At 39.3% G+C, this 27,853-nt stretch overlaps 1 protein-coding gene across 2 annotated transcripts in view; it reads right to left on the bottom strand.

The window, feature by feature from the left end:
* TRIM24 (tripartite motif containing 24) overlaps positions 1 to 20,942 on the bottom strand; it is a 123,819-nt gene extending 102,877 nt beyond the window's left edge. Inside the window, exon 1 of one of the 2 annotated variants that reach the window (XM_043589675.1) lies at positions 20,275 to 20,942. In XM_043589675.1, coding sequence (XP_043445610.1) covers positions 20,275 to 20,638 — 364 coding nt within the window. In that variant the 5' untranslated portion in view covers positions 20,639 to 20,942. The remainder of the gene's footprint in view (positions 1 to 20,274) is intronic. The other variant, XM_043589674.1, reaches the window with a different exon arrangement.
* Between the last annotated feature and the right edge of the window lie 6,911 nt (positions 20,943 to 27,853).

Genomic DNA, 27,853 nt, shown 5'->3' with positions numbered 1-27,853 from the left:
ATCTCACAGTTTTGAGATTGAGCCCTGTATGGGGCTCTGTTGGCTTAAGATTCTCTCTTTCTCCTGTTTAATATTCTGTCTCTCCCTCTCCTTCTGCCCCTCCCCCACTCGTGTTCTTTTGGGGGGTGGGGTGGAGGATGTCAAATACATCACTAAAGAAAATTAGCAAAACACAAAAGAGACAAGAAAGGCTCAGAGAAAATCTCCAGAAACAACTACAGAACGAGTAATAAAATGACACTATAAATTCATATTTATCAATAATTACATTGAATGTCAGTGGACTAAACACTCCAATCAAAACACACAGGGTGACAGAGTGGATTAAAAAAAAAAAAAAAAAAGACCCATCTACATACTACCTATAAGAGGCTCATTTTAGACCTAAAGACACCTGCAGATTGAAAGTGAGGGGATGGGGAAACATTTATCATGGAAATGAGTGTCAGAAGAAAGCCAGAGTAGCAATACTTATATTGGACAAACCAGACTTTAAAACAAAGACTCTAACAAGAGACAAAGAAGGGCACTATATAATAATAAAGGGAACAATCCAACAAGACGGTGTAACAAATATTTATGCACCCAACATGGGACACCCAAATATATAAAACTAATAACAAACATCAAAGAATTCACTGATAATCATAATACAACAAGAGTAGGGCATTTTAACACCCCGCCTACATCAATGGACACATCGTCTAAACAGAAAACAAATAAGGAAGCAGTGGCGTTTAATGACACACTGGGTCAGATGGACTACACAGATATATTTAGAACATTCTATCCTAAACAGCAGAACCCAACAGCAGACTACACATTTTTTTCCCAGGTGCACATGGGACATTCTCCAGAACAGATCACATCTTAGGTCAGAAAACAGGCCTCAAGAAATACACAAGACTGAAGTCATACCATGCACCTTTTCTGGCCACAATACTATCAAACTGGAAGTCAACCACAAGAAAAAAATCCGCAAAGACCACAAATACATGGATGTTAAACAACATGCTACTAAACAATGAATGGGTCTACCAGGAAATCAAAGAAAAAAAAAATACATGGAAATGAACGAAAATGAAAACACACAATGGTCCAAAATCTTTAGGATGCAGCAAAAGTGGTCCTAAAAGGGAAGTATACAGCAATACAGGTGATACCTTAAGAACCAAGAAAAATCTCAAACAACCTAACCTTACATCTAAAGGGACTAGAACAAGAACAACAAATGAAGCCTATGGTCAGCAGAAGGAAGGGTATAATAAAGATTAAAGCAGAAATAACAAAAACTAAAAAAACAATAGAACAGATCAATGATGCCAAGAGCTGGTTCTCTGAAAAAATTGATCAACCTCTAGCCAGACTTATGAAAAAGAAGAGAAATGACCCAAATAAATAATATCACAAATGAAAGAAGTAACAACCAATAGCACAGAAATGCAAACAATTATGAGAATATTATGAAAACTTATATGCCAACAAACTGGACAACCTGAAAGAAATGGATCAATTCCTAGAAACATAAATTACCAAAAGTGAAACAGAAAGAAATAGAATACTTGAACAAACTGATAAGTACCAAAAAAGTTTATCAGTGATCAAAAACCTCCCAACAAACCAAAGTCCAGGACCAGATGGCTTTGCAGGTGATTTCTGCCCATCATTTAAAGAGTTAGTACATATTCTTCTCCAACTATTCCAAAAAACAGAAGAGGATGGAAAACTTTGAAATTATTCTATAAAGACAGCATTATCCTGATAGTAAAACCAGATAAAGACACTACACAAAAAAAGAGAACTACAGGGCAGTATCTATGATGGACATAAATGCAAAAATCCTCAACAAAATATTAGCAGAGTCCAACAATACTTGAAAATCATTCACCTCAATTGAGATTTATTCCTAGATGCAAGGACGATTCAATATTTGCAACTCAGTCAACATGATACATCACATCACTAGGAGAAAGGATAAAAACCATATAATCATTTTAATAGATGCAAAAAAAGCATTTGACAAAGTACAATATCCATTCATGATAAAAACCCTCAACAAACTAAGTCTAGAGGGAATATACCTCAACATAATAAAAGCCATATAGGAAAAACTATTATCAGCCTCAATGGGGAAAAACTTTTCCTCTATAATGAGGAACAAGACAGGGATGTCCACTCTCACCACTGTTATTTAACAGAGTACTGGAAGTTCTAGCCTCAGCAATCAGACAACAAAAAGGAATGCAAGTTGGTGAGGAAGAAGTCAAACTTTCACTATTTGCAGATGACCTGATACTATATTGAGAAAACCTGTAAGAATCCACCAAAAAAACTACTAGAACTGAGAAATGAAATCAATGCAGTTACAGGATACAAAATCTAATGTAGAGAAATTTGTTGCATTTCTACACACTAATAATGAAGCAGAAGTGAAATTAAGAAAACAATCCCATTTACAACTGCACCAAAAGCAATACCTAGGAATAAACTTAACCAATGAGGTGAAAGACCAGTACTCTGAAAACTATAAAACACTGATGAAAGAAACTGATTATGACACAAAGAAATGGGAAGACATTCTATGCTCATGGATTGGAAGAATACATACTGGTAAATACCCATACTATCAAAAGCAATCTAGAGACTTAATGCAATCCCTAAAAAAATTAAAAAAAAAAAATGAGCATTTTTCACAGAACTAGAACAATTAAAAAATTTGTATGGAACCAGAAAAGACCCTCAACAGCCAAAGCAATCCTTAAAAAGTAATAACTGGAGGTATCACAATTCCAGACTGCAAGTTATATTACAAAGCTGTAGTCATCAAAACAGTATGGTCCTGGCACAAAAACAGACACATAGATCCATGGAACAGAAGAAAACAGCCAGAAATAAACCCACATCTGTATGGCCAATTAATCTTCAACAAAACAGGAATGAATATCCAATAGAAAAAGACAGTCTTTCCAACAAATGGTGCTGGGAAAAGTAGATAGTTACTTGCAAAAGAATGAATCTGGCCCACTTTGTTATACCATACACAAAAATAAACTCAAAATGAATTTAAGACTTAAATGAGAGACCTGAAACCATAAAAATCCTAGAAGAGGGCACAGGCAAGAATTTTGCTGACCTAGGCAGCACTTTTCTAGATATGTTTCCTGAGGTTAAGGGAAACAAAAGCAAAAATAAACTATTAGAACTAGATCAAAATAAAAAGCTTCTGCACAGCAAAGGGAACAATCAACAAAACTGAAAGGCAACCTATGGAATGGGATAAGATATTTGTAAATGACATATCTAATATAGGGTTAGTATCCAAAATAAAGAACTTATAAAACTCAATGCCTAAAAACCAAATAATCAGTTTAAAAACAGGCACACAACATGAACAGACATTTCTCCAAAGAAGACCTACATACAGCCAACAGACATGTGAAGATGTTCAACATCACTTATCATTAGAAAAATGCAAATCAAACCCACAATGAGATATCACCTCATATATGTCAGAATAGCTAAAATAAAAAACACAAGTGTTGTCAAGAAAAAGGAACACTCGTGCTCTGTTGGTGGGAATGCAACCTGGGGCAGCCACTGTAGAACACAGTATGGAGTTTCCTGGAAAATTTAAAAATCAAATTACCCTATGATCTAGTAATTCTACTGGATATTTACCCAAAGAATACAAAAACACTGACTTGAAAAGATACATGCAACCCTATGTTTATTGCAGCATTATTTACAATAGCCAAATTATGGAAGTAGCCCAGGTATCCATCGACAGATGAATGAATAAAGAGGTAGCACACATGCGCGCGCGCGCGCGCACACACACACACACACACACACACACACAGGACTATTACTTAGCCATAAAAAAGAATGAATTCTTGCCAGGTGCAACAACATGGATGAATCTGGAGAGTATAATGCTAAGTGAAAGCAGTCAAAGACAAATACCATATGATGTCACTCATGTGAAATTTAAAAAATAAAACAAGAAAAAAAGAGACAAACCAAAAAACAGACTCTTAACTATAGAGATCAACTCATGGTTACCAGAAGGGAGGTTACTGAGGGATGGGTAAAACAGGAGATGGGGATTAAAGAGTATACTTATCATGATCAACAATGAGTAACGTATAGAAATGTTGAATCACTTACGATATTGTACACCTGAAACTAACATAACAGTATGTAAACTGTACTGGAATTAAAAAAAGTTTATTTTTTTGAGAGATAACATGTCGCATGTGAGCAACATGGGTGGTGGGAGAGGGAGAGAGAGAATTCTAAGTAGGCTTCATGCCCAGTGTACTCCTCAGGATTTGATCTCATGAAATCTCATGACCATGAGATCATGATCTGAACCAAAATGAAGAGTCAGATGCTTAAGTAAGCCATCCAGGCACCCCTCAAAAATGTAATTTAAAAAATAAAAACAATTTCCTGCAGAACATCTTGCCTATTGTTTTCCGGCCAAAAGATTTCTTGACATTAAAGACTCAACAGCATGGTATTGATGTAAAATAAAATTGATTGATGGAACAGTGCGCCCAAAAATAAACCAAGACATGCATGAATAACGGATACTTGACCATGACAGCACAGTAAAAGATTGCTTTTCAACAGCAGTGGTGGAATAATATCCACATGTAAAACGAACTTGGATCCATACCTTATATCACATATAAACATGAACTCAAAATGGACCAAAGATGTAAATGTAAAACTTAAAACTATGAAACTTCAAGGGTAAAACATTTATGTTAGATAAAGTTTTCCTGATACAAGGAGCTCCTCAGAGAAACAACCACGCTGGTATAGAAAAAGTACAGGATGAAGCGAGAAACTCTTTGGTCTGCCAGAACGTAAGACGTGCTCAAAAACCAATAGGGGCATGCCAAAGGGTAAGATTTCAACTTAAAGGGGTTTCTACTGCCCAAATTCAAACAGTTTGGTTATCAAAATAAATAATGAAAGGAAAGGTGTATAGCGTATTAACTTAAAAAATTTCACAAGCCACAGTGATGAGTAAATGGAAAAGGAAAATCTCATCCATACAGAATACCAACTAGTAAGCAGAGGATGAGAGAAAAATCACCATTCTGCAACATCACAGTAGTAACTGATGAAGGCAAGAAATCATTCGTGGATGCTCATCTATGGTTTTTTAGAAACAGAACACTCACACTGACCCCAAAGTATCTCACAGGAGGTTACTTATTAATTACAAAGGGGGAAAAAGATATTTGTAAAGTGGAGAAATCTGGCCGTTTAAAGTAGTGACCTAAGCCAAACACGAATAATAATGAGACAGAATGGTTTCCTAATGTAAAGCACTGAAGAACCTATCACTTTAGCCAAAATGACGCATTAGGCTGGATACAGTAGGGAGAGAGAAATCAAACATTAAGTTTGAAAAAAAAGAACTTTGACATAAGTAATTACTAACGACACCAAGGAACTGGGATAACACGACTGGATAGTAAGAAGTTGAGACAATGCTAGGGCACCTGGGTGGTTCAGTCAGCTAAGCATCGGACGTGAGCTCAGGTCATGATCTCACAGTTCGTGGGTTTGAGCCCCGCATCAGGCTGTGTGCTGACAGCTCAGAGCCTGGAGCCTGCTTCAGATTCTGTCTTTCCCTCTCTCTCTGCCCCTCCCGCACTTTCTCTCTCTCTCAAAAATAAACATACAATTTAAAAAAGTTTTTTAATAAAAAAATTTTTAAAAGAAGTTGAGACAAGGCTAAAAATATAATAATTAGAGCAGATATAATAAATATATGACATATAATAGCCACTACCTCTAAGGCTAGGACAGATTGTGAGAAAAGATACAGCCATCGCTCACTTTGGTGCTGCATCAATGGGATTTGTTGGAAATTCACCCTCCGGAACTTGTTCACAAATCTTCTTACTCTATGGTACATACTGGCAATCTGTGTCCTGGATTTCTCCCACCACCAAATGAAAAAAAAAAAAAAAAAAGCTGTTGTGAAGGACATTATTATAACTGACAAAATTTAATATAGATTATCAGATAATGTTGTTGTATTAATGTCAAATTTCCTGAATCTGGTAATTATACTGTGGTTATACGAGATTATCCTTGCATATATCATCAAAACTCATCAACTTGTAGATTTTAAATTTGTGCAGCTTACTGTATGTTAATCTTATCTCAGTAAAACTAAAAACACTTAAAGAGACTATACTTCAGAGACACATAGACACGTTTGGAGCTCAAGGGTCATGTCTACAACTTACTCCCATATAAGTTAAAAATAAATAAAATTAAAAAATAACCCTAAGTATACCAAAGCGAGAAATAAGGAAAATGCAACAAAATTCAGCATCCTTAGGAAGGGCTCATAGGGCTTAATGCTAAGTTCTCACATGTGGGCTTTATGGTGAAACATCAGTTGGCTGGATATGTGTCTCAATTCAATTTTTTTTCTGTGAAAACCTTAGAAATCTTTACTCCAGGTTCTTCTGGAGTCAAGTCCAATGATAACCTGACATTCTTTCCATTGTAAGTGATGCACTCTTTTTGTGTAGATGCCCAAAGTATTATTTTTTCTTTCAGAGCCCTACAACAAGTTTCAATTGATGGCTGTTGTCTCCATTTTCCTAGGCACTTGGTGAACCTTTTCAATACAAACGTTCATCTTTGTTTTAACAATATTTTGTTTTTGTTTTGTTTCTTTGTTCAAGTAGTCTTCAGGTACTATTATTAACGTTCATATATTTATGTGCATATGTATGTAAAATCTTTCACTTTATGAATTTCTTATGATATCTTTACTTGATTTGTAAAATCATTTATTTCTTTTATGGTACTTTCTGGAGTGTTTAGTCATTCAAGAATTTTCTGGTTCATCTTCATTTCTGAAATCTTTCTAATTCATTCCTCATTCTGTCAATTTTTCTTTTCATGACCTCCTACAGAATAGGAGCTCATTTCTAAACTTTTCTAAATCTAATTTATATTGTTTTTTTCATAACATAGTTTTATTTTCCCAGCTCATTTTATGGAAGTAGGTTTCATTATCTCTCTGCTTTAAGACCAAGGTATACTGCTATCTTCACTTCTTTAGATCTGTTAATTCAGAGGACTTCTGTCATCTTTTTTTCTTATACTACCTTTCAATCATATAAAACTATAGTACTTTCTATAGACCAATTTACAGTAGCATGTGTTTTCTTATAAAGTTTCCTAGGTAGGATTCATAAACAAATGGTACCTTAGTGTAAACACTTCCCTAATACTTTGAGATTTGCCTTCTCGAATGCCCCCTCCCACATGTATCTGAGGCTTTTCTCTTCTTTGCCCCCAAATTCCTACCCTGGTCAACTTGTGTTTATATGCAGCAGTTTCTTCTCAGTGTGGGGCTCTGTTCTTTCACTGAATATTTCCAAGAATCTCAGGAACCAGGCTGTCCCAGCTCCCTTGCACTTTCCAGTGGCAAACTGTGTCTCATTTCAGACCCTATTAATGATTTGTGGTACACACTTTGAGTAGCACTAAACTGAGATACTCTCTTCTTCAGAGAAATGCTGGGTGGCTTTCTAAGAAGGCAGACAGGTACCACTATAAATGCATATGATGTCTAGCAGCAAGTGGACCTCAACATGATCTGCAATCCTACGTTTTACTGGAAAATTCAATCCTCTCTGAGGACACACAGACAAACCTTCTATTTATTCCTGCCTTCTCTCCTGTTCATAACAAAACATCTCTCCTTCTATCCAAAGTCATCAATCTCTCCACCTATGCCTTGGATTAATCCTATCCTGCCTTGTCAAAACCCTCACACACTCACTTAGAAATCTCTTTGGTACATCCAATAGCTCACTTGATTGAATTCTTCCACTTTCATATAAACATGCTTAAAGCCTTTCCTGTTTACAAAAAAAAGCAATCAACAAGAAACCCTTAACTCCATTTTTTTCTCCCCAAGTATTGCCTTATCCCTTTAAACTTCTCTACAGAGTTGTCTAAACTTTCCATCTATAGCTCTTTACTTCCTATCCACTGTATAACCCACCCCAATATGGTTTCCCCTTCTACTTCACCAAAATATGCTTTTGCACGATTGCCATGTTTCTAACGCTAAAAATGTTTTGGCCTCTCTTACCTGATCTTGCAGAAATATGACACTATGAAACACCACTGCTTTGTTAATTCTTTCTTTCCTTGGCTTCCATGACACTACATATTTCTGGTTTTCTCCTACCTCTTTCTCAGTCTCCTTTGTATATTTCCATCCTTATCTAGTAGCCATTACATACCTGACTTCCTGAAGCCTTGTCCTAGGTGATCTCCTCACTTTCACCTCCAGAGGAGAAGGGAAAAGAGCAAAGGAAGGACAACAGGAGACGAAAAAGGATGGGTCAGAGAAGTGGGAGGAAACCTTAATACCAAAAGATGGGTGGGAAAGTGAGCTGAGAAGATTAGTAAAAGCAAGTTAAGGCACATGACACACAAGTATAGAAGAATGATGAAGACTGGAAGAAACATAAATCAACATGCACCAGTACAAAGAGACAGACACTAGGAATCTCATGTGCTATAGGTTCTCTTCCTGGTTATCCTTAATGCTTAATATAGACAGCCAATAGAGCCCAGAAAGAGTATTCATTCACAATCAAGGTAAAATAAAGACCTTCTGGTAGTTATGAATCCTAATTACTATACATGACATTTTTCTTTTAAATTTATTGTATCATGACAAGAGTACCTATGGACTATGTATATTAGAAGAAATCAGAACAAATTTCTTTGAGGAACAGTGTATTTTTACAACTTAGAAGAGATTTGAAAACCATTTTGAAAGAAGAGATAAACATGGAAAAATACTGAGGCAATTCGGCTGATAGTTATATTCACATGTTGTTTTAAACAAATATTTGAACATGAACCCTACATATATTATGTACATATAGTATAGCACTAGTAGATCTTGTACACAATAAATCACATGAACATAAAACAATTTTTAAATGCACAATTTTACTTATTTGTTTCTGAAAGTGAAAGAGAGAGCACAAATACATGAGTGGGGGAGAGGCAGACAGAGAGGGAGACAGAGAATCCCAAGCAGGCTCCATGCTGTCAGTGCACAGCCTGACTCAGGGCTCAAATCCACAAACCCTGAGATCATGACCTGAGCTGAAATCAAGAGTTGAATGCTTAACTGACTGAGCCACCCAGGTGCCCAAAACATTAAAAAAAAAAAAAAAAAAAAAAAGTTTTTTAATGTTTATTTATTTTAGAGAGAGAAAGTGTACATGTGCACGAGCAGGGGAGGGGCAGAGAGAGAGGGAGATAGACTCCAGACCCACATACTGCGAGATAATGACCTGAGCCAAAGTCGTAAGCTTAACCAACTAAGCCACCCAGGTGCCCGCCACCCCCTCAGAAAAAATTTTTAAAGAATAAAATCACGGGGCACCTGGGTGGCGCAGTCGGTTAAGCATCCGACTTCAGCCAGGTCTCGATCTCGCGGTCCGTGAGTTCGAGCCCCGCGTCAGGCTCTGGGCTGATGGCTCAGAGCCTGGAGCCTGTTTCCGATTCTGTGTCTCCCTCTCTCTCTGCCCCTCCCCGGTTCATGCTCTGTCTCTCTCTGTCCCAAAAATAAATAAACGTTGAAAAAAAAAATTAAAAAAAAATAATAAAGAATAAAATCAGGGTCAAATATTTTTAAATGTCTTGCTAATCATGATAGCTATGAAGCTATTATCCTCTCATTGTCCAAGATGTGATATACACTTAAGGCATAGTTCATCGTTAATATAGAGGATGTCCATCCATTTCAAAGAGTCTTCTTGGTAACTTTGAAACTTTTAGGTCTAATTGTTAGATATGGTTAGAAAATTACTTATGTTCATCTCACAGTAAGACTAATTAAGGTCCTATAAAGTATCAGCTCTGTCACTATAATGCTGTTATACTTACAAATTAATATTATTTTTCATCAGAGCTAAAAATGAGACTTCAAAGATTCAAATAATTTAGGGCTGGTGGAAAATCACAAATCCATCAACTCCATACACCTGGTAAAATGGAAAACAAAATGGAACAGCAACAATTACAGCTTTCTACAAAATACAGATCTCCTGGCCAGCTAATCCACCACTGACTGACTGCATATTCAGGTGCCAGGAAATGACAAGTATCTATCCCTCTATGTAACACTAAAGAAGTCATCAAAGGTGAGAAGCCCTGAGGAACCTTCTGTATTTTCCTTAACTGGGGAAGAGCCAAGCTATCAGCATCCAACCTTGATTACAGACTTAAAATGTAACACTCGGGGCGCCTGGGTGGCGCAGTCGGTTAAGCGTTCGACTTCAGCCAGGTCACGATCTCGCGGTCCGGGAGTTCGAGCCCCGCGTCGGGCTCTGGGCTGATGGCTCGGAGCCTGGAACCTGTTTCCGATTCTGTGTCTCCCTCTCTCTCTACCCCTCCCCCGTTCATGCTCTGTCTCTCTCTGTCCCAAAAATAAATAAACGTTGAAAAAAAATTAAAAAAAAAAATGTAACACTCAAGGCTATTAATATTGGCACTGGGGATCACTTTTTATGGCTATTGCACATGTGCCCTACATGCTACAACTTGGGAATTTCTCCAGGCTGCTGAAACTGAGGGGTTTTTATGAGTGGCCTCCATATGGGACTTTCCTAGTAACTGAGATTACAGGATTTTATGTCAGGGTCCTGATAATGGCCTACCATGATCTTCAATTTTTGACAGTCATTTTGGTTCAAAACAAAGGTTATAATCCATAAACCAAGTTATCCCAAAACATGTAAATTGTATAATTTGTGTATGTGCACTAGGGGTAGAATGAGGGGACACAACAGGGTCTGCAGTATAGAAATCCTATCAGTTCCAGGGTAGCTGTGTACAGTTCATAGACTGCACAGCACAAGGGACTTCTCAATTTAAGAGAGCTCTTATTTCTAATTAATGCAAAGATACCTATTGGCCTGCAGCAGCCCTGATTCCTTCCCTCAGGATACTTTGTATACTTTATGTGAAATGTAGCCATTTAACAGGCTTATTCATGTGACCATGACAATCTACTTATCAAGTACTTTAAAGGTTAATTTATGCATAGAAGTTCTAATGTTTTCCCTCAACTCAATAAATTATATGTTACCTCATAATGTGACACACATACCATTTTAGAGACTACTGGTCTAGAATGTACTTGCAAATGCAGGAGTCAATTTGAGAAAGGGGTCAAGGTTACAGGGAGAAATGCAAGACTTGTGCAACTAGGTTGATAACTTAATTTGGTGAGATCCCTAAGAAAAATTAAAAAGACAAAAAAATCTAGAGATGTAAGAACCAAAGTTAGCAAATTACTCACATCTAGGTTTATTTAAAAGGTGCAATGCAATTTAAAAATGGTAATTTGGGGTACCTGGATGGCTCAGTCAGTTAAGCATCCTGCTCTTGATTTTGGTTCAGGTCATAATCTCACAGTCATGAGACTGAGCCTGGCATTGGGCTCTGGGCTAAGCATGGACCCTGCTTGGGATTTTCTCTCTCCCTCTCTTTGCCCCTCCACCACTTGCACATGTACACGTTCTCTCAAAAATAAACATTTATTCTAATGGTATTTTGGGCCACCTGGGTGGTTCAGTCGTTAAGCATCCCACTTCAGCTCAAGTTATGATCTCAAGGTTCCTGAGTTCGAGTCCGGCATTGGGCTCTCTGCAGTCAGCACAGAGCCCACTTTGATCCTCTGTCCCCCTTTCTCTCTGTCCCTCCCCTATTCACACTCTCTCTCAAAAATAAACATAAAAAAAACCTAAAAAACGGTATTTTGACATCCACTTTCCACCAGGACAGAGTAACCAATACCAAGACAAGTTTGCCTGCTAGGAAAAAATGTATGTAACTGGGAAGAATATAGGAAGCAACTTGTCTTCAGGCATTAGACAATAAGCAAGTAAAGACTGTGATCCCTGAAAAAAAGGAAATTCAGGAGGTGAGCCTCGAAAATGTCTTGATTCTCTGCCTGGGGACTCTTTACCAACCACAGTGCAGGGAGCTAGAGTCTAAGTAGAACACAGCTAAGAGCCAGAGGAGAATGTGGGGCTGTGGAACAAATTAAACACTGGAGGAAGAGAGCTGCAAAAAGTAAGGATGCCAGGAGTCTCTGTAGGGTTTCTCCCAAGTCCTTGGCTGAAGGCTACCAGGCATGTGCACAACAAGACTTTGGGAAACTTACCAGAGAGTAGTTGCTAAGGGATTGAGAAAAGCAAAGATACTAGAGACCCAACAAGATCAAAGAGAAAACCAATTTTTAAAAAGTAGTCTTAACTCAGCCATACTAATAATTACTTAAAATGTAAATGGTCAAATTAAAAGCAAAAATTTACAGGTTGGATTAAGAAAAAAAAAAAAGACACAGCTATATACTATCTACAAGAGACATAATTTAAATATAAAGGTTAAAAGTAAAAGAATGGGAAAATATACTACGCAAATAGAGATTAAAAAAAAAAAACTGGTGCAACTGTATTAATATAAGACAATGCAAACTTCACCAAAAAGTAGTGTGAGATAACATTTCAGTGTTAAAAAAGGGCAAGCAATTCATCAGTAAGATAAAGATTCAAAATACCTGTAGCAAAAACTAACCAGGATTAAAAGAATAAAAAGATAAATCAACAATTATGAGATTTTAACATTCTTCTCTCCATAACTGATGATCAAGTAGACAACAACAAAAAAACCACACCCAATACAAATATAGATTTTTACAACACTATCAACCAACTTGACCTAACTGACATTTACTGAACACTACACCCAACAACTGTAGATAGAATTTAAGTTCTTTTCAAATACGCGTGGAACATTCACCAAGACAGAGAATACGTTAGGACATAAAAGGTCTCAATAACTTCAAAAGATTTAAGTCTTAACAGAGAATTTTTTTTTTTTACTATAATGGAATAAGCTACCCAGAAAATCCCATTTACCTTTAAATTAACACATTTTTCTTTTTTTTTTTTTTAACACATTCATTTTTGAGAGAAGGAGACAGAGCGCAAGTAGGGGAGGGGCAGAGAGAGAGGGAGACACAAAATCCCAAGCAGGGTCCAATCTCTGACCTGTCAGGTCCTGACATGTAGGACCCAAACCGAACCCAAACCAAAGAACCAAGAGATCATGACCTGGGCCTAGGTCGGACGCTTAACCAACTGAGCCACCCAGGAGCCCCAAATTAATACATTTCTAAGCAACCCATCAGTCACAGAAGAAATCACAAGAGAAATTTAAAAAAATGTTTTTAATGTTTATTTTGAGAGAGACACAGTGCAAGCAGCGGAAGGCAGAGAGACCCACAGAATCTTAAACAGGCTCCAGGCTCTAAGCTGTCAGCACAGAGCCCCACGCCGGGCTCAAACTCACAAACCGCGACATCATGACCTGAGCTGAAGTCGGACGCTCAACCAACTGAGCCACCCAGGCGCCCCCACAAGAGAAATTTTAAAATATTTTAATAGAATGTTAATAAAAACACAATGCAAACTTTGTTTGAGGTGGCTAACACATAGAAAATAATACCTTTAAAGCAGAGACAAACAAGAAATAAAATTAAAGCCAAAAGTTAGGTGATAAGCCCTTAGTGACTAGCAAGCAAGAAAAAGAGTAAATATTACTAATAGAAGCAAAATAGGGGACAGCACTCAGCCTCTGAAAACATTAAAATGATAAGGGAATACTGTGACCAAATATATGCCAAAAATGTAGCAATTAGATGAAACAGAAAATTTTCTTCAATTTACCAAAATGGATTCATGAAGAAATATAAAGTCTGAATAGCCCTGTATCAATTAAAGACACTGAATTCCTAGTCAAAAACCTTCTCATGAAGAAAACTCCAAGCCCATATGGATTCAATGAATTCTGTCAAATATTTAAATACTAATTTTACAAAACCTCTTTCAGAAAAGGAGATGGAACACTTTATACATTGACGTCAGTATTACCTTGATACCCAAATCAGATAAAGATACAAGAAAGCTTCCTCATCAACATAAAAATGTCCTTAAAATATTAGCAAACCAAATCCAGAAGTACACCAAAACGATAATACATCATGACCAAGCAGTGCATATCCCAACCATACAAGATATGTTTAACATCTGAAAATCAACATAATTCACCACATTAACAGAAAAAAGAAAACCCACACTATCATTTTAATAGATACAGAAAATTCAATTGACAAAATTCATCATCCACTCATGATTAAAACCCTCAGCACTCTAGGAACAGAAGGAATCTTCTGAATTTTGATAACGAGTATCTGTAAAAAGGTAATAGATCTAACATATTAATTGTGAACAACTAATGTTATCCTCCTAAGATCAGGAATAAAGCAAGGATGTTATCTCTCATTTAATAGTGAAATTAAACATCTATTCAATATTGCAATAAGGGAAGAAAATGACCAATTATTAGGAATGGAAAGAAAGAAGTAAAACTATCTACCTGTAAACAAAGGCAGTCTACACAGGAAATCTTAAGGAATTTATAAAGAAACTACTAGATTTAATTGAAGTTAGCTAGATAATGGGATACAATCAATATACAAAAGTCAATTATATTTAGACTAGCAACCATTAGAAATAATATTAAAAAAAAATTTTTTTTAATGTTTATTTTTTGAGAGAGGACAGAGAATGTGAGCAGCTGAGGAGTAGAGAGAGAGGGAGACAGAGGATCTGAAGTGGGCTCTGTGCACAAAGAGCCTGACTCGGGGCTCAAACCCATATGCCATGAAATCATGACCTGAGCTTAACCGACTGACCCACCCAGGCACCCCTAGAAATGATATTTTCAAAAACACCATGATCATTAAACAACATTACCATAAAATTTTTTGGAATAAACTTCACAAATATTGTGCAAGCCTACTATGAGAAAATAGTACTCAGAGAAACTAAAGATCTAAATAAATGGGAGATAAAACATGTTTATAGATAGGAACTGTCAATATTGTTAGATCATTCTCCCCAAAGTAGTATCTGGACTTAATGCAATTCTAATCAAAATCATAGCAGGCTTTATGTAGAAATTAACAAGCTGCCTCTAAAATTTATGAAGAAATGCAAATGACTTCAAAGAGCCAAACAATTTTGAAAAGGAACAAAACTGCCCAATTCCAAATTTGCTTTGAAAGCTACAGTAATAATCGGGGCGCCTGAGTGGCTCAGTCGGTTAAGCGTTCGACTTCAGTTCAGGTCACGATCTCATGGATTGTGAGTTCAGGCCTCATCAGGTTCTGTGCTGATGGCTTGGAGCCTGGAGACTGCTTCAGATTCTTTGTCTCCCTCTCTCTCTGCCCCTCCCCTGCTCACGATCTGTCTCTCTCTGTCTCAAAAATAAACATTAAAAAAAAAAATTTAAAGCTACAGTAAAAAAAAAAAAAACACTGTTAGTACCGAATGGATAGATCAATAGAACAGAAAAGAATATATAAATAGAACCATACTATGTTCAACTGATTTTTTACAAAAATGCCCAAGTGACATAATGGGAAAAGGACTCTTTTCAGTAAATGGTGCTTTAACATATGGTTGAAAACATGAACCTCAACCCTTACCTCATACAAAAATTGCTCAAAATAGATTATAGCTCTAAATATAAAAACTAAAACTACCAAAAGACGGTATAAAATCTTAGTATATTTAGGGTAGGCAGAGAAGTATTAGAACACAAAAATCACTAATCATAAAAGAAAAAAATTGATAAATCATACTTAAATCAAAATTTCAAACTTCAGCTCTTCAAAAAATACCATTAAGAAAATGAACAGGCAAGCTATAGGCGTGAAAGAAAATATGTGCAATACACATATTTAACAAAGGACCAGGATACAGAATATATATAAAGAATAGTTTTCTGGGGCACCTGAGTGGCTCAGTCAGTTAAGTGTTTGACTTGATTTTGGCTCAGGTCATGATCTCAGGGTCATGAGATCAAGCCTTGCATTGGGCTCAGTGCTGAGCATAGAGCCTGCTTGAGAACATCTCTCCCCTCCTCTCTGTCCATCACCTCAACCTCCCCCCACACTCCCCTCCAGGAAAAAATAAACATTAAAAAAAGAATATATACTTTTCAATAATATATCCAATTACCTAATTTTAAAAATCTGCAAAAGACAAACTGAAATTTTACCAAAAAGTTGTAATAATCAATAAGCATAGGAAAGATGCTCATCATTATTCATTGGGGAAATGAAAATTAAAACCATGAGACAACCCTTCGCACATACTAAAATGACTAAAATTAAAGACTAACAACACTCAAATTGGCAACGATGTGAACCAACTGGAACTCTTATACGTTGCTGGAGGGAATGCAAAACAGTACAACCAGTGTAAATATACGTTTATGATGCAAACAAGAAATTCCAATTATAAGTATTTACCCAAGGAAATGAAAACATATCCACATAAAGACTTGTCTACAGATATTTATAACAATTTTATTCATAATAGCCCCAAATTGAAACCAATAGTATAATTTCCATTAATAGGTGAATATTGAATATAATATTGTATAATAAAACTGGTGGACAATATGGATCAGTGTTAAATACTATTAATTCTTTGTCATTGTATCTTGTACTCACAAGGTGATTTATACTTCTCTCACCAAGAACCCAAAGAAATCAGATCCCAGAATTGACAGTTATGTATCTCTTAGACCACCTATTAGAAAAGAAGTCTAGGAAAACTGATGGATTCTTTTATTTTACTCTCCTTGGTCAAATAATGTGATCCCTTTCAAAAGTATGCTCACTATTCTTGTAAAAATAGAGTTTGCTATGCTTGCTGACTACATCACCACCACAAAATATTACACCATGTTGTAACATCTCTCCAGGATTAGTTTGTCTTCTGACTTCATGTACCTGTAATGTACCTAAAGAAAAACTGTTTTCTAAGCTCTTCCCTCTTTCCTGGATATAACTGCACACTAAGAAAATGACAGTCACACCTGAGGTAGTCATCCAACTTTAGCATGTGGCCACTCATCCTCATTCCTTCCAACTGGCAGCCTTACAAAAGGACAGTTTTGACCCATGTTCTCAACGGCGGCTTGGTAGCTAGTTTAATTGTGTCTGAACATTTATAAATTATAATACTTTTTGTTGTTATAAATTAGCTTTATTTCTTTTTCATAAAAAATATCTTAGGATTTATTTTCCATGAATCTCGTTTAGGATAACGGGGAGCATCAAAAAGTATTTAATAGAAAAATTAGGTCTGATAATGTTGAAACTCTATACCTTGAACTTTAGTCTTAATTTCCTTAAGAATCCTCTTATGATCAATTTTATTTCAGAATATAACACTGCTTGAGCTAAAGAAGCACTAGGGTTTAATATTATACTCTAGAATTCTAAAACTATGCCAAATTGGGCACTCTGGGGGGATGGGCCTAGAAATCTAAATTTTTAATGTAAATTTTTAACCAGTGAGGGGCGCCTGGGTGGCTCAGTGGGTTGACCTTCTGTGGTTCGTGAGTTCAAGCCACACATTAAGGCTAGATGCTGCTGGCGCTTCAGATCCTCCACCCCTCTTTCTGCCCCTTCCCCACTTGCATTCTCTCAAAAATAAACAAAACATTTAAAATTTTATTTAAAAAAGTAAAAAATAAAATTTTACTCAGCGATTCTAGTAGAGCTAAAATTTGAAAACCACTATCTAAATCTAAAAGGGAAGAGTTCAACTGCAACATAATTGTGGCCTCAACAAAACTTGTTTTATTTGGCCTACACAATGGGCTTGTGTGCAATATATATTTTATTCACTTGCCAATATCTAATACTAGCGAAAGGTTACACAAAAATCCAGGCTTCAGACTTCTCATTAAAATATATACATAAATGTCCTTCAATACTGGCCCTGCCCTCTCTTACATGACCATCTGCTGAGGCTGAGTTTGTTCGCCTTCTCTTTCACTCTCCACCATTCCCTATTATTCTACCCAGATACCTGGCTTAGCTCCTGTAGGTATTAGTTTGACCCTCAAGACTGTACCGACACGTTCATTAGGAGAATGAAGAACAGAGATGATCAAATGAACCCTATTTATTTAGTTATGAAACGTACTGGCTAAAGTTTTACTTCAGCTAGTATTAGAATAAGTTTGCAATGAGAAAGAAAGGGAGAACATAAGTCATTAAGATTCAGGATAGATAGTATTTTTAATTTACTGAAGATAACCCTCTTTTTTTAGAGTGTATTTAAAAGTGTCATTTGATAGAGACTTTTTCTTTCTTGGTATAAAAACAGAAACATTACCTTCCAATCTTAAATGCTTTCTTGAACTATTGCTTACAAACACCAAGATAAAATATATTTAGAGGTTAGAATTAAAAAGAACATTTTAAGAAATCTGGAATTGCAAATTTGTCTCAGAGTTGACTTTCAGAGCTTGTCTTATCCATGTTCTCATTCATTCTGACCTAAATGTCACTGCCGGGCACATGATAAATCTTAATTCTAGAATTATGCAAAATTCAGATCCTGACTACTAGCCTGTTTAACCGCTTAAAATATAAATAAAAGAAACGATAAAATGTATCTAAAAACTAAGACTTAAGTTTCACCTGTACTAAATTTCCAACAGGTGAGCCACATCAGAGAAAACAAGTGTGAAAGATCTCAGACTTTTGCAAGCTAGCTTACCAGGATTGAAGACACAAAGACTCAGGGGTGAGAGATAAGGGGCAGTTTGTTAGTTACAATAACATAAAGCAAAGCACCAACACTTTTGCACTGGTTCCCAGAACCCCAGTTCCCACCAGGCAAGGCGAAAATGGCCAGCTGACACCTGCACAGGCAATGGGTTGTGTTACACAAGAGGAAACCTAAGCTTAGAGAACACCAGTCTTTTATCACAGGCAATAAGCACGCCTGCCTTTTACCCCAGTAGACATTTATTATACTGGACCATACGCATGCCTGCTCTTTGCTCTGATGGAAGACACTATCTCTATCTTCCAAGGCTGTTCCTTGGAAGATCTTTTAAAAAACAGAAACAAAGGGCAGCCAGTACCTTCCTGGCAAGACCTGCAGAAACTTAGAGACCCGTGGAAAATTGTCTCCCTCAACTGGATACTGTTCCTAACATATACTCAAATGAGAAGTCTAACACTACAATCTATTTATGGCATCAATTTCATATACCCCTTGACCGGCTCAATTACTTAATCACCAATTTGTCTCAAATTAAATCAACTAGAGCCTCTAAAAAGGAAGTATATATTAAAAAGGAATGACTCCCCTTTTCCAGTTACTTTCTATTTTTAAAAAGAAGATGCTCCAATATTTGCAATATTAAAATTTAAAATCCTCAAGCATTCCACTAGAAATGATTACTATGCTTACTTTAACTAACTTTAAATGTTTCAAACCTGTTAACGCTAGCAATAGGAACTACCTGTCAAAAGTCTCATTATACAGTAACAAACACCACAAAGAGAACAGTAACTTCAACATTTCCAGCTGCTCTCTACAAAATACGAGACAATTCTGCACCCCCAAATCACTGTTCTATTTCTCCTTACCCTTTACCGTCTCAAAATAAAATCTTCGAATGAGAAAGACAACAAAATACCGTCTCTTTGGGTTCCTTTGTCCCTAGCTGAAGGTAGAAAATCGGGGACTCGTTAAGGCAAAGAGCCTGAAACATGCAAGATAGAAAATAGACGGCATCCGATCTGTAATCAATCACCGGAGAAAGTCCCCATCACTTCATCTTCATCCCTCCCTTCCCCCCTCCAGCTCAAATAACGTGGGCATATACGAGATGATTAGGATCATATGGACCCGGACAAAGCTCCGGGGAGGCAGAGGGTAGCAGTTAACTAGATGCAGTCGGCAAAGAATCCGAGATACACGCTACAGCCGACTCCAACGGAGGTTTTCAAAAGTGCGGGTCGCACGGGCCACCCAACCCTGGAGGAGAATGCTGAGCAGCAGGAGGAGCAGCGGCGGCGCCGCCAAGTCCTCAGCGCCCGTGGAAGTTGCTCGCGGGGCGCGCGGCACGCCGCAGAGCGCGCGGGCCCTCCATGTCACCGCCGCCAACACAGACCCTCCTCCTCGCCCCTCCCCCGCCGCGCACCCCGGGCGGCGGCGACATGACAGCGGGTCGCGCCGCACAAGGGCGCTCGCCTCCCGGAGCCCCTCCCCAGGCTCCGCGGCGTCCACGGCCGGCTCTCACCTTGGGTGGCGAACGGCGAGGAGCCGCTGACCGGCGAGCCGGGGGCGGGGACGGGCGGCGGGGTCTCGGCCGAGCCCAGCATGGGCGCGGGCAGCATGAGGTAGCGCTGGGGCGCGGGTAGGCAGCGCTGGCAGAAGGAGTGCAGGCAGGGCAGCAGCTTGGGCGCCCGGCTCTGGATGTTCTGGTGGCACACGGCGCAAGTGTCCAACAGGTTGAGCCGGGCCGCCTCGCCTCCGCGCTCCGAGTCGGGGCCCTGCCGACTCTCGGCCTCATTCTCCCCGCTTGGCGCCGCCGAGGGCCCCCCGGCGGCCGCCGCCGAAGCCGCCGCGGCCGCCGTCGCCGCCTTCTCCACAGCCACCTCCATTGTCCTGCCCCCGCCGCCGCCGCCGCCGGGGAAGGGGGAGCGCGGTCTCCGCCGGCCGCCGCCCCCGACGACCTCCTCCTCCTCCTCTTCACAGGCCGTTCGGGTGACCCGCGGGAGAGGGAGGGAGAGCGGGCCGGGCCGAGAAAGGCTCCTCAGGCCCCGGGGATCCGCCTCCCGGGTGGCGCGGCCGGAAGAAGGGGATCTGTCAGCGGGAACCGTTCCTCGCACCGGGAAGGCTGCGCCCCGTCCGCTTCGCCAACCGCCGCGGCGCTCGTCGAAACCGCCCAGCCCGCCCTCGTCTCCCCGCCTTTCTCTCTGGGCCCCTGGCCCATCTCAGGCCCCGCCCCCGCCCTCCCTCTCCCAGCAACTGAGGCGACAACGAGGAAGGCGCCGCCCAATAGCCGCAGCGCCTGGCCGGGGGGCGGGGCCTGCCCAAGCCCGCGAGGCTCCGACGGCCTCGGCGGGAGGCTGGGAGGTGGGAGGGCGCTTGTCCAGCCCCGCCCCCCGAGCTCCTAGAGCCGCGGCTTCTGATTGGGCCTTTGTGTGTGTTTCGCTCCCCTGAAAAGATTAAGGGATCGTTTGTGAAAGACAGACCGACTAATTCGGTCCGCCTGTGATAGCTCCTCCTATGGGGCGGAGCTCCACCGTGTGTACTCAACGCCGTTAATTAAGTAACTGCTACGGAGAAAACTCTCGTTTTACTGCTGAAGACGGGGGTCCTGTGGGAGGAGTAAATATGGTGGGAGGGTCAAAGGATGACGAAGTACAGATTGTGAAGAGCTAACAAGGTAAGAATTTTACAAAAGCAGAAATGTTGTGTAAAAAAGATATGTGGAGGCAGCATGGATTTGCCACCTGAATTTACTCTTCTCTATGATGAATGATGGAGCCTGAAGAATAAGGGGGTTGGGGGGGAGGTTCTCTTGCAAGTCAGAAATTTTTTTAATGATTTCGCCAGTGAAACGATGAAAGGTGAAATCAATTTTTAAAGTAAGTGATTTGCTTTTCAAATGAATAAAAATGGTTCTTCAAGGACTTAATATATAAAGATGGTCTGAAAATGTCTTCATTGTATACGGTTGGCACCAACTCAAAAAATAAATCTCCGTACAGACGTCCAAATAACGTCTTCAATATTTTTTTCATTCTGACCCCCAAAAACACAGGCTTACGTCAGAAGGTACACACGTGTTCCCTCAAAATATAGCCAAGCTTCCGGGCACCTGGCTGGCTCAATGCATAGAGCATGCGGCTCTTGACTTCAGGGTTGTGAGTTCAAAGCCCCATGTTGGGCGTGGGACATAATAAAAAAATGACCAAGCTTTTAAGGAACTGGAAGTATAGAAATGGAGTGAGGAAAACAAAACTTCTGCACACACATGTGAAAAGATTGTATGGAAGTGTAAATGGAGTAGTGTTGGACCTTTGAGGAAAGTGGGATGGGGTCAGAAAAGGCCTTGTTAAAACTGAAATGATCCTGGGGCGCCTGGGTGGCTGAGTCGGTTACGCGTCCAACTTGGGCTCAGGTCATGATCTCGCGGTCCGTGGGTTCGTGCCCCGCGTCGGGCTCTGTGCTGACAGCCCACAGCCTGGAACCTGTTTCATATTCTGCATCTCCCTCTCTCTCTGCGCCTCCCCTATTCACGCTCTGTCTTTCTCTGTCTCAAAATAAATAAACGTTAAAAAAAAATTTTTTTTTAAACCGAAATGATCCTGGAAGAACAAATGGCAGCGAGAGAGGGCAGGCTCTAGGCGTCCTGGCCCTCCCTTACCTTTCCCAAGTTATTCCCCTCCTACCAGCCTGTTTTCCAAACAGATCGTGAATCCAATCACGATAGGCCTCCAAGAGTGAAGTGCTCCTCCTTAATGGCTTTCAAGAGCTCACTATTTGTTTTGTATAGTGGTAGTTTCTTAAACCTTAGTTTGCATCAGAATCACCTGGCAAGCGTACTTTAAAAGCTGGTTCTTGGGCTCATCCCCATATTCAATTTTAAAAGCATCTGGTGATTGTGATTAAAGCTCCCTGCGCTCTCATACTTTATGCTCTAGCAATTTTCATACCTCCTGCTTTGCACATTCTGTTCCCTTTGTTGTAGAATGCTTTTCCCTCAAAGTTCAGGCTTACCTAGTGTCCCCCTAAATGACTCCATGTGGAGTTCGTCACTCTTTCCCCCGTACTCATTCTGTACTCCATCTTTTGGTAGCTGCACCCTGAAGATCTTCATAAACTAGTAAAGCAAATTATAAATTAATGACTTCATATGCTAATAATTCATTATAGAGATGGTAAACGGGACTCAAGCAGACTAAAGACAAGCGCCTTTTATTCCCTTGGATGATGGTAGTGAAGGAAAGAAAAAGTATATCCTGGAGGCTTGTTTTTGGAGAATTCCATGCAATTTGATAACAATCCACTAGTTTAGTTTCTCAAATCATCATGGATAATCAGTTCTACAGATAATTATCTTCCATATTCTTAGGCTTCCTAGTCTCATATACTTAAAACAATCATATGTTTTACTTTGTTCAAATATATATGGCTTCTGGTTTTATTAAATTCCAGAAAGCAAATTTATTGTTTTAGGGTTTTTTTGATCATGCGATTTTCTTATCTAGATACTGTTGTCTCAAGTGTGTTGCAAAAATAGTTCACAGAGATTCATACTATGATAGCTGATTCGTCCTTAATTATAGCTCTCATGTATCTCCCTCTCTTATTCTATAATGTCTACGACTCCCGAATTCATCCAAGGCTCTCCAGATTTTCATCCCCATCTGATCTCCCTGCCTGATCCTACTGCCTTCCCACATCCATTCTATGCTTCACCCTAATTGGATGGCTTGCCATTGTCTAACTGTACCAACATCACCTCTACATCCCTCTGAGAGAGGGGGTAATATTTGTCTATGCTGGAATAGAAGGCAGTCTGCAAGGACAGCAAGAGCATCCGATGCTAGTGAGTATTTCTCAGGGCCACCTCTCATGTGGTAGTGATGGGTGGAAATTCTAGATCTTCCAGGAAAGTGTAACGAAACCATTTTTGTTTAGAGCTCTTAGAAATTATAATACATGTCTACGCAAGGAACGTGTGAGATAACCCCTTTAATGCAATCTTCTATATCTTTAGAGAAAAGATAAGGAAAAAATTCATACCTTCAGAAGTAGCTGAGAGATTTGGGTAACTTTCAACCTCATTGTTAGAGCAAGGAGCATGCAGTGTGCAGGGGCCAAAGACTGTCTTGTTATCTCAGTGGCTTCCTCAGATATGCCCACAGTCAAGAACCGATGGAAGCAAGGTACATTCTGTGTACTCCATCATGAAGCGATGTCCCGGGACCCAGTATCTCTCTCACATATGCCATGGCCCTATCCTTGGATCTTCAAACTGGCCCTAGATAGAAATGAGAGTGAATATTGTATTGATGGTTTTAAAACCCCAAATGATGACCAAAACCAAAATGGAAACAGAACCTAAAATAACTGAGAATATAACTAGATTAAGTTGTCTGCCCTCAGGAAGATGAAAAGTTAAGTTATTTAAAAAAAAAAAAAAAGTGTATATACTACTTGGGGTACGGTAAAGGATTAACTCAGTGAACATGGGTTATTCAAACCCTGCACGGTCCAGACAAAGCATCGGTCTTTAACTCGCTATTGGGAGATGACCTCTGAATCTTTGCCCTACCTGATAAGAGGATTGCTATATGCCTGAGGCTTTGGCCTCACACCCAAGATAGTTTATGACTTATGGCTCACACAGTTTTTTGTATACCTGAGGCTCTGTGCCACAGTGTCAGTCTGTCCTCTGGAAGGCAGGAGACTGTGTAGCTAAGGTCAGTTACCTGAGGACTTACTCCTTGCTCTGTGACTGACCCCTAATTGGATCCTGGGGAGGCTTGGGTGAATTTCCCGCACTGGCAACACTTTGCACATGTTGTTACTCATTGTTGCTAGAGGAATAAGCGTGTTGGTGGGACTCCACTAGCCAAGAACTGGAAGCTCTCTCCTGGTTTCTCCTGGGTTTTGCCTACGTGCCTTTTTCCTTTACTGATTTTAATCTGTATCCTTTTGCCGTAATGAATTGTAACTGGGATATAGAAGCTTTTTCTGAATCTTATGAATCCTTCTGGAAAATCATTGAAACTGAGGGTGGTCTTGGGGATAGCCAATACAAAAGGCATGCCATTTTTCCTACTAGTAATTCTACTTGTAATTCCTTGAGGCTAAGGAGCATCTCTTCCGTATTCCTTTAATACCGCACAAACTGCAAGGAAGCAAAAAATCTAAAGCTTGCTTCCTCCTGCTTTGTTCCTTTAATCCTTTGCTTCATTCTAAGTATTTGCTTCAATTACAGCTCATTTCCCCAATTATCTATCTTCTATCTATCTATCTATCTATCTATCTTTTTTGCTTCTTGTGAGCCATTTGCTGAAAAGTCCAGGAGAGATCATTGCAGTGATTTCCCTTTTCCCTCATCACCTCCCCTATACAGTCATTCTTTTCTTCTAGGTAAACATTGTTTTTAGAAGATGAAGTGTGGAGGGAAAGAAGTCACGAAAGGGCTGGAGAGTGACGGGAGAAGGGGCGTATTTATTGTCTTGTCTGAAGGACGGGAATAATGAAGAGAGTTGTAAACTGAATATTGACTCATGAGGCTTTATGCACAACGATTTTTATGGAGGGTTGGAGCCAAGTCAACTTAAGTATTGGGAGCAATACCTGTGCAGACTGTTCTGGGAATATCCAAAGGCAGAGAGAAGCCCCTCAGTGCTGTGGAAGCACTTTTATTGGGCTTTATTATGAGAGGAGGTACAGAGGAGAGAAAGCAGAAGCAATGGAAAACCTGAGGATCAAGAGTAAGTCCATCAGGAGACTAAGAAGAAGAAGAAAAAAAAGAGGATGAGAACAGTGAAGATAATAAGGGAACAAGTGAAAGCACACAAATGGAAGAAAAGGAAAAAGGAATAACGCTTGCAGATAACATAACAGGAGAAGAAAAGGTGGAGTAGCTAGGAGCTAGAAGGAGAAGGAGGAGTTTCATGACACTCTGTGATGAAGGAGGTAAGTGAGAAACGAGTAGATGAACCAAAGTGGAACTTTGGAAGGACTCTGAAAATGGTGACATGGTTTATTTTGAGACTTGTAAAAATTTATCCAGTCCCAACTCAACATAAAACACAGCCAGAGCAGAAGCCGTTTCTACTTTCCAAGAGATATTTCACTTGATAGTAGAATTCCTTGTACACATTTGTGCTTTTGACAAGTGTCATTCTTTCGGGGTTCCCCCCCCCAACATTTATGCTACATGAAACAAATATTCATTTGTTACATAGCTTCTGTTTGTTTTCATGATGGTGATATATATCAAGCACTACTTTTAGCTATGCCTGCTCTTCTGTTCTGTAACTTGTTCTTAATTTAGCCCAAAGACGCCTGACATAGCCTCCCTGAACTCCATGTACAGAGTTTATTGCTACTGGGGAGCATGTTTTCAGAATCTATGTAAACATGTTCTATATGTAAACACCCACACATATATGATTTGACATAGCTAGAATCACAATAGCACAATTTTAGTACTTTTTAAAAATTAATGCTGGGAACTGAATTGTGTCCTCCTTCAAATTCACATGTTGAAACCCCAATCCTATATGTAACTGTATTTGAGGATAGGGTCTTTAGGAGTTAATTAAGATTAAATGAGGTCATAAGAGTAGAGACCTAGTCTGATAGGATTGGTGTCATTATAGGAGTAGGGAAAGAGATGAGAATACACTCGTTCTCCCCCTAGCCCTCAAATCCCCTCACTCTTCTCTCTCCTAAAGCACATGCACCAGGGAAAGGCCATGTGAAGATGTAGAAAGATGGCCATCTGTAAGCCAGGAAGAGAGCTTTCACCAGAAACTAAATTGGCTACAGCCTTGACCTTGGACTTCCTACCTTTTGAAATATGGGAAGTAAATTTCTGCTGTTTAAACCCTCCAGTCTGTGGCATTTTGTTACAGCAACTCAAGAAGACTAAAACGCCCAACAATACATGTAGATACCTATAGATTTATGAAATCACTTTTAATGATTGCTTATGATTCCATTATAACAAAATTTATGCTTAAAAAATATATTGACAGACATTTAAACCCATATTAATCAAGTTATGGGCTAAGCTGGTTTGAGAATTCCAGTGGCTCAAACCATATCAACTTTATTTTTCTTTTACATAACACATCCCAGTGTGGATCCACAGCTCTGTTTCGCAATCATACAAGGCAACAGTGCCTTCTAGCTTGTCATTCTGTCATCCCTTAAAATGTTGTCTTTGGTGACAAGGCCAGATGGGGCCATAAGCACTATGTTTTCACTTGAGAGGAGAGAGGAATTGGCAATTTACATCAAGTAACACAAACGCTGGGCATTAACTTCCACTCACATTATGTTGTCACAGGGCCACACCTAGCTTCAGGGTAAGCTGCGAACTGTCCTTTTCAGCGGCGTACTCATGAATCCTAAAACTCAGCAGAAGTGGACGTTCTGTTAGTAAAGGGATAAGGGAACATTGGATGGGGCAGAAATTAGTAATCTCATGTACAATTACTTTCAGCATTTCACTTATCTCTGTGACCTTACATTGAATTTCTAGAAGTGAAATTCTTAGAACAAGGGTTGCACAATTAATATTTTTATATTTATTGCCACACTACACTTCAGAAAGAATTTAATTACACTCCCACCAATGTTGTATGTAAATATGAATTTCCCTACCTCTTTGCCATTATTCTACTTAATCTTTGCTAATCTGAATATTTAAAGAAGGTAACTCAGTATTGATTTTATTTTCATTTCTTTGATTAATGCTGGGACAGAACATATCTTCGTATATTTAGGGACATTTGTATCTTTTTTCATTTGTGATTATCTGATCACGGCCTTGGCCTCTTTTTCCATTGGGTACTCATCTTTGTTTTTTTTGAAAAAATTTTTAATGTTTATTCATTTTTGAGAGACAGAGAGAACAGAATGTGAGCTGGGGAGGGGCAGAGAGAGGGAGACAGAATCGAAAGTAGGCTCAAGGCCCTGAGCTGTCAACACAGAGCCCGACGTGGGGCTTGAACTCACTGACCTGGAGATAATGACCTGAGCTGAAGTCAGATTCTTAACCGACTGAGCCACCCAGGCACACCTCATCTTTTTTCTTATTCATGTGAAAGGGATTGTTG

This window comes from Prionailurus bengalensis, chromosome A2, assembly GCF_016509475.1.
Source record: "Prionailurus bengalensis isolate Pbe53 chromosome A2, Fcat_Pben_1.1_paternal_pri, whole genome shotgun sequence".
Classification (NCBI taxonomy): Eukaryota; Metazoa; Chordata; class Mammalia; order Carnivora; family Felidae; genus Prionailurus; species Prionailurus bengalensis.
Note: the sequence above shows the minus strand (reverse complement) of the source record. Positions and strands in the feature narration are given on the sequence as shown.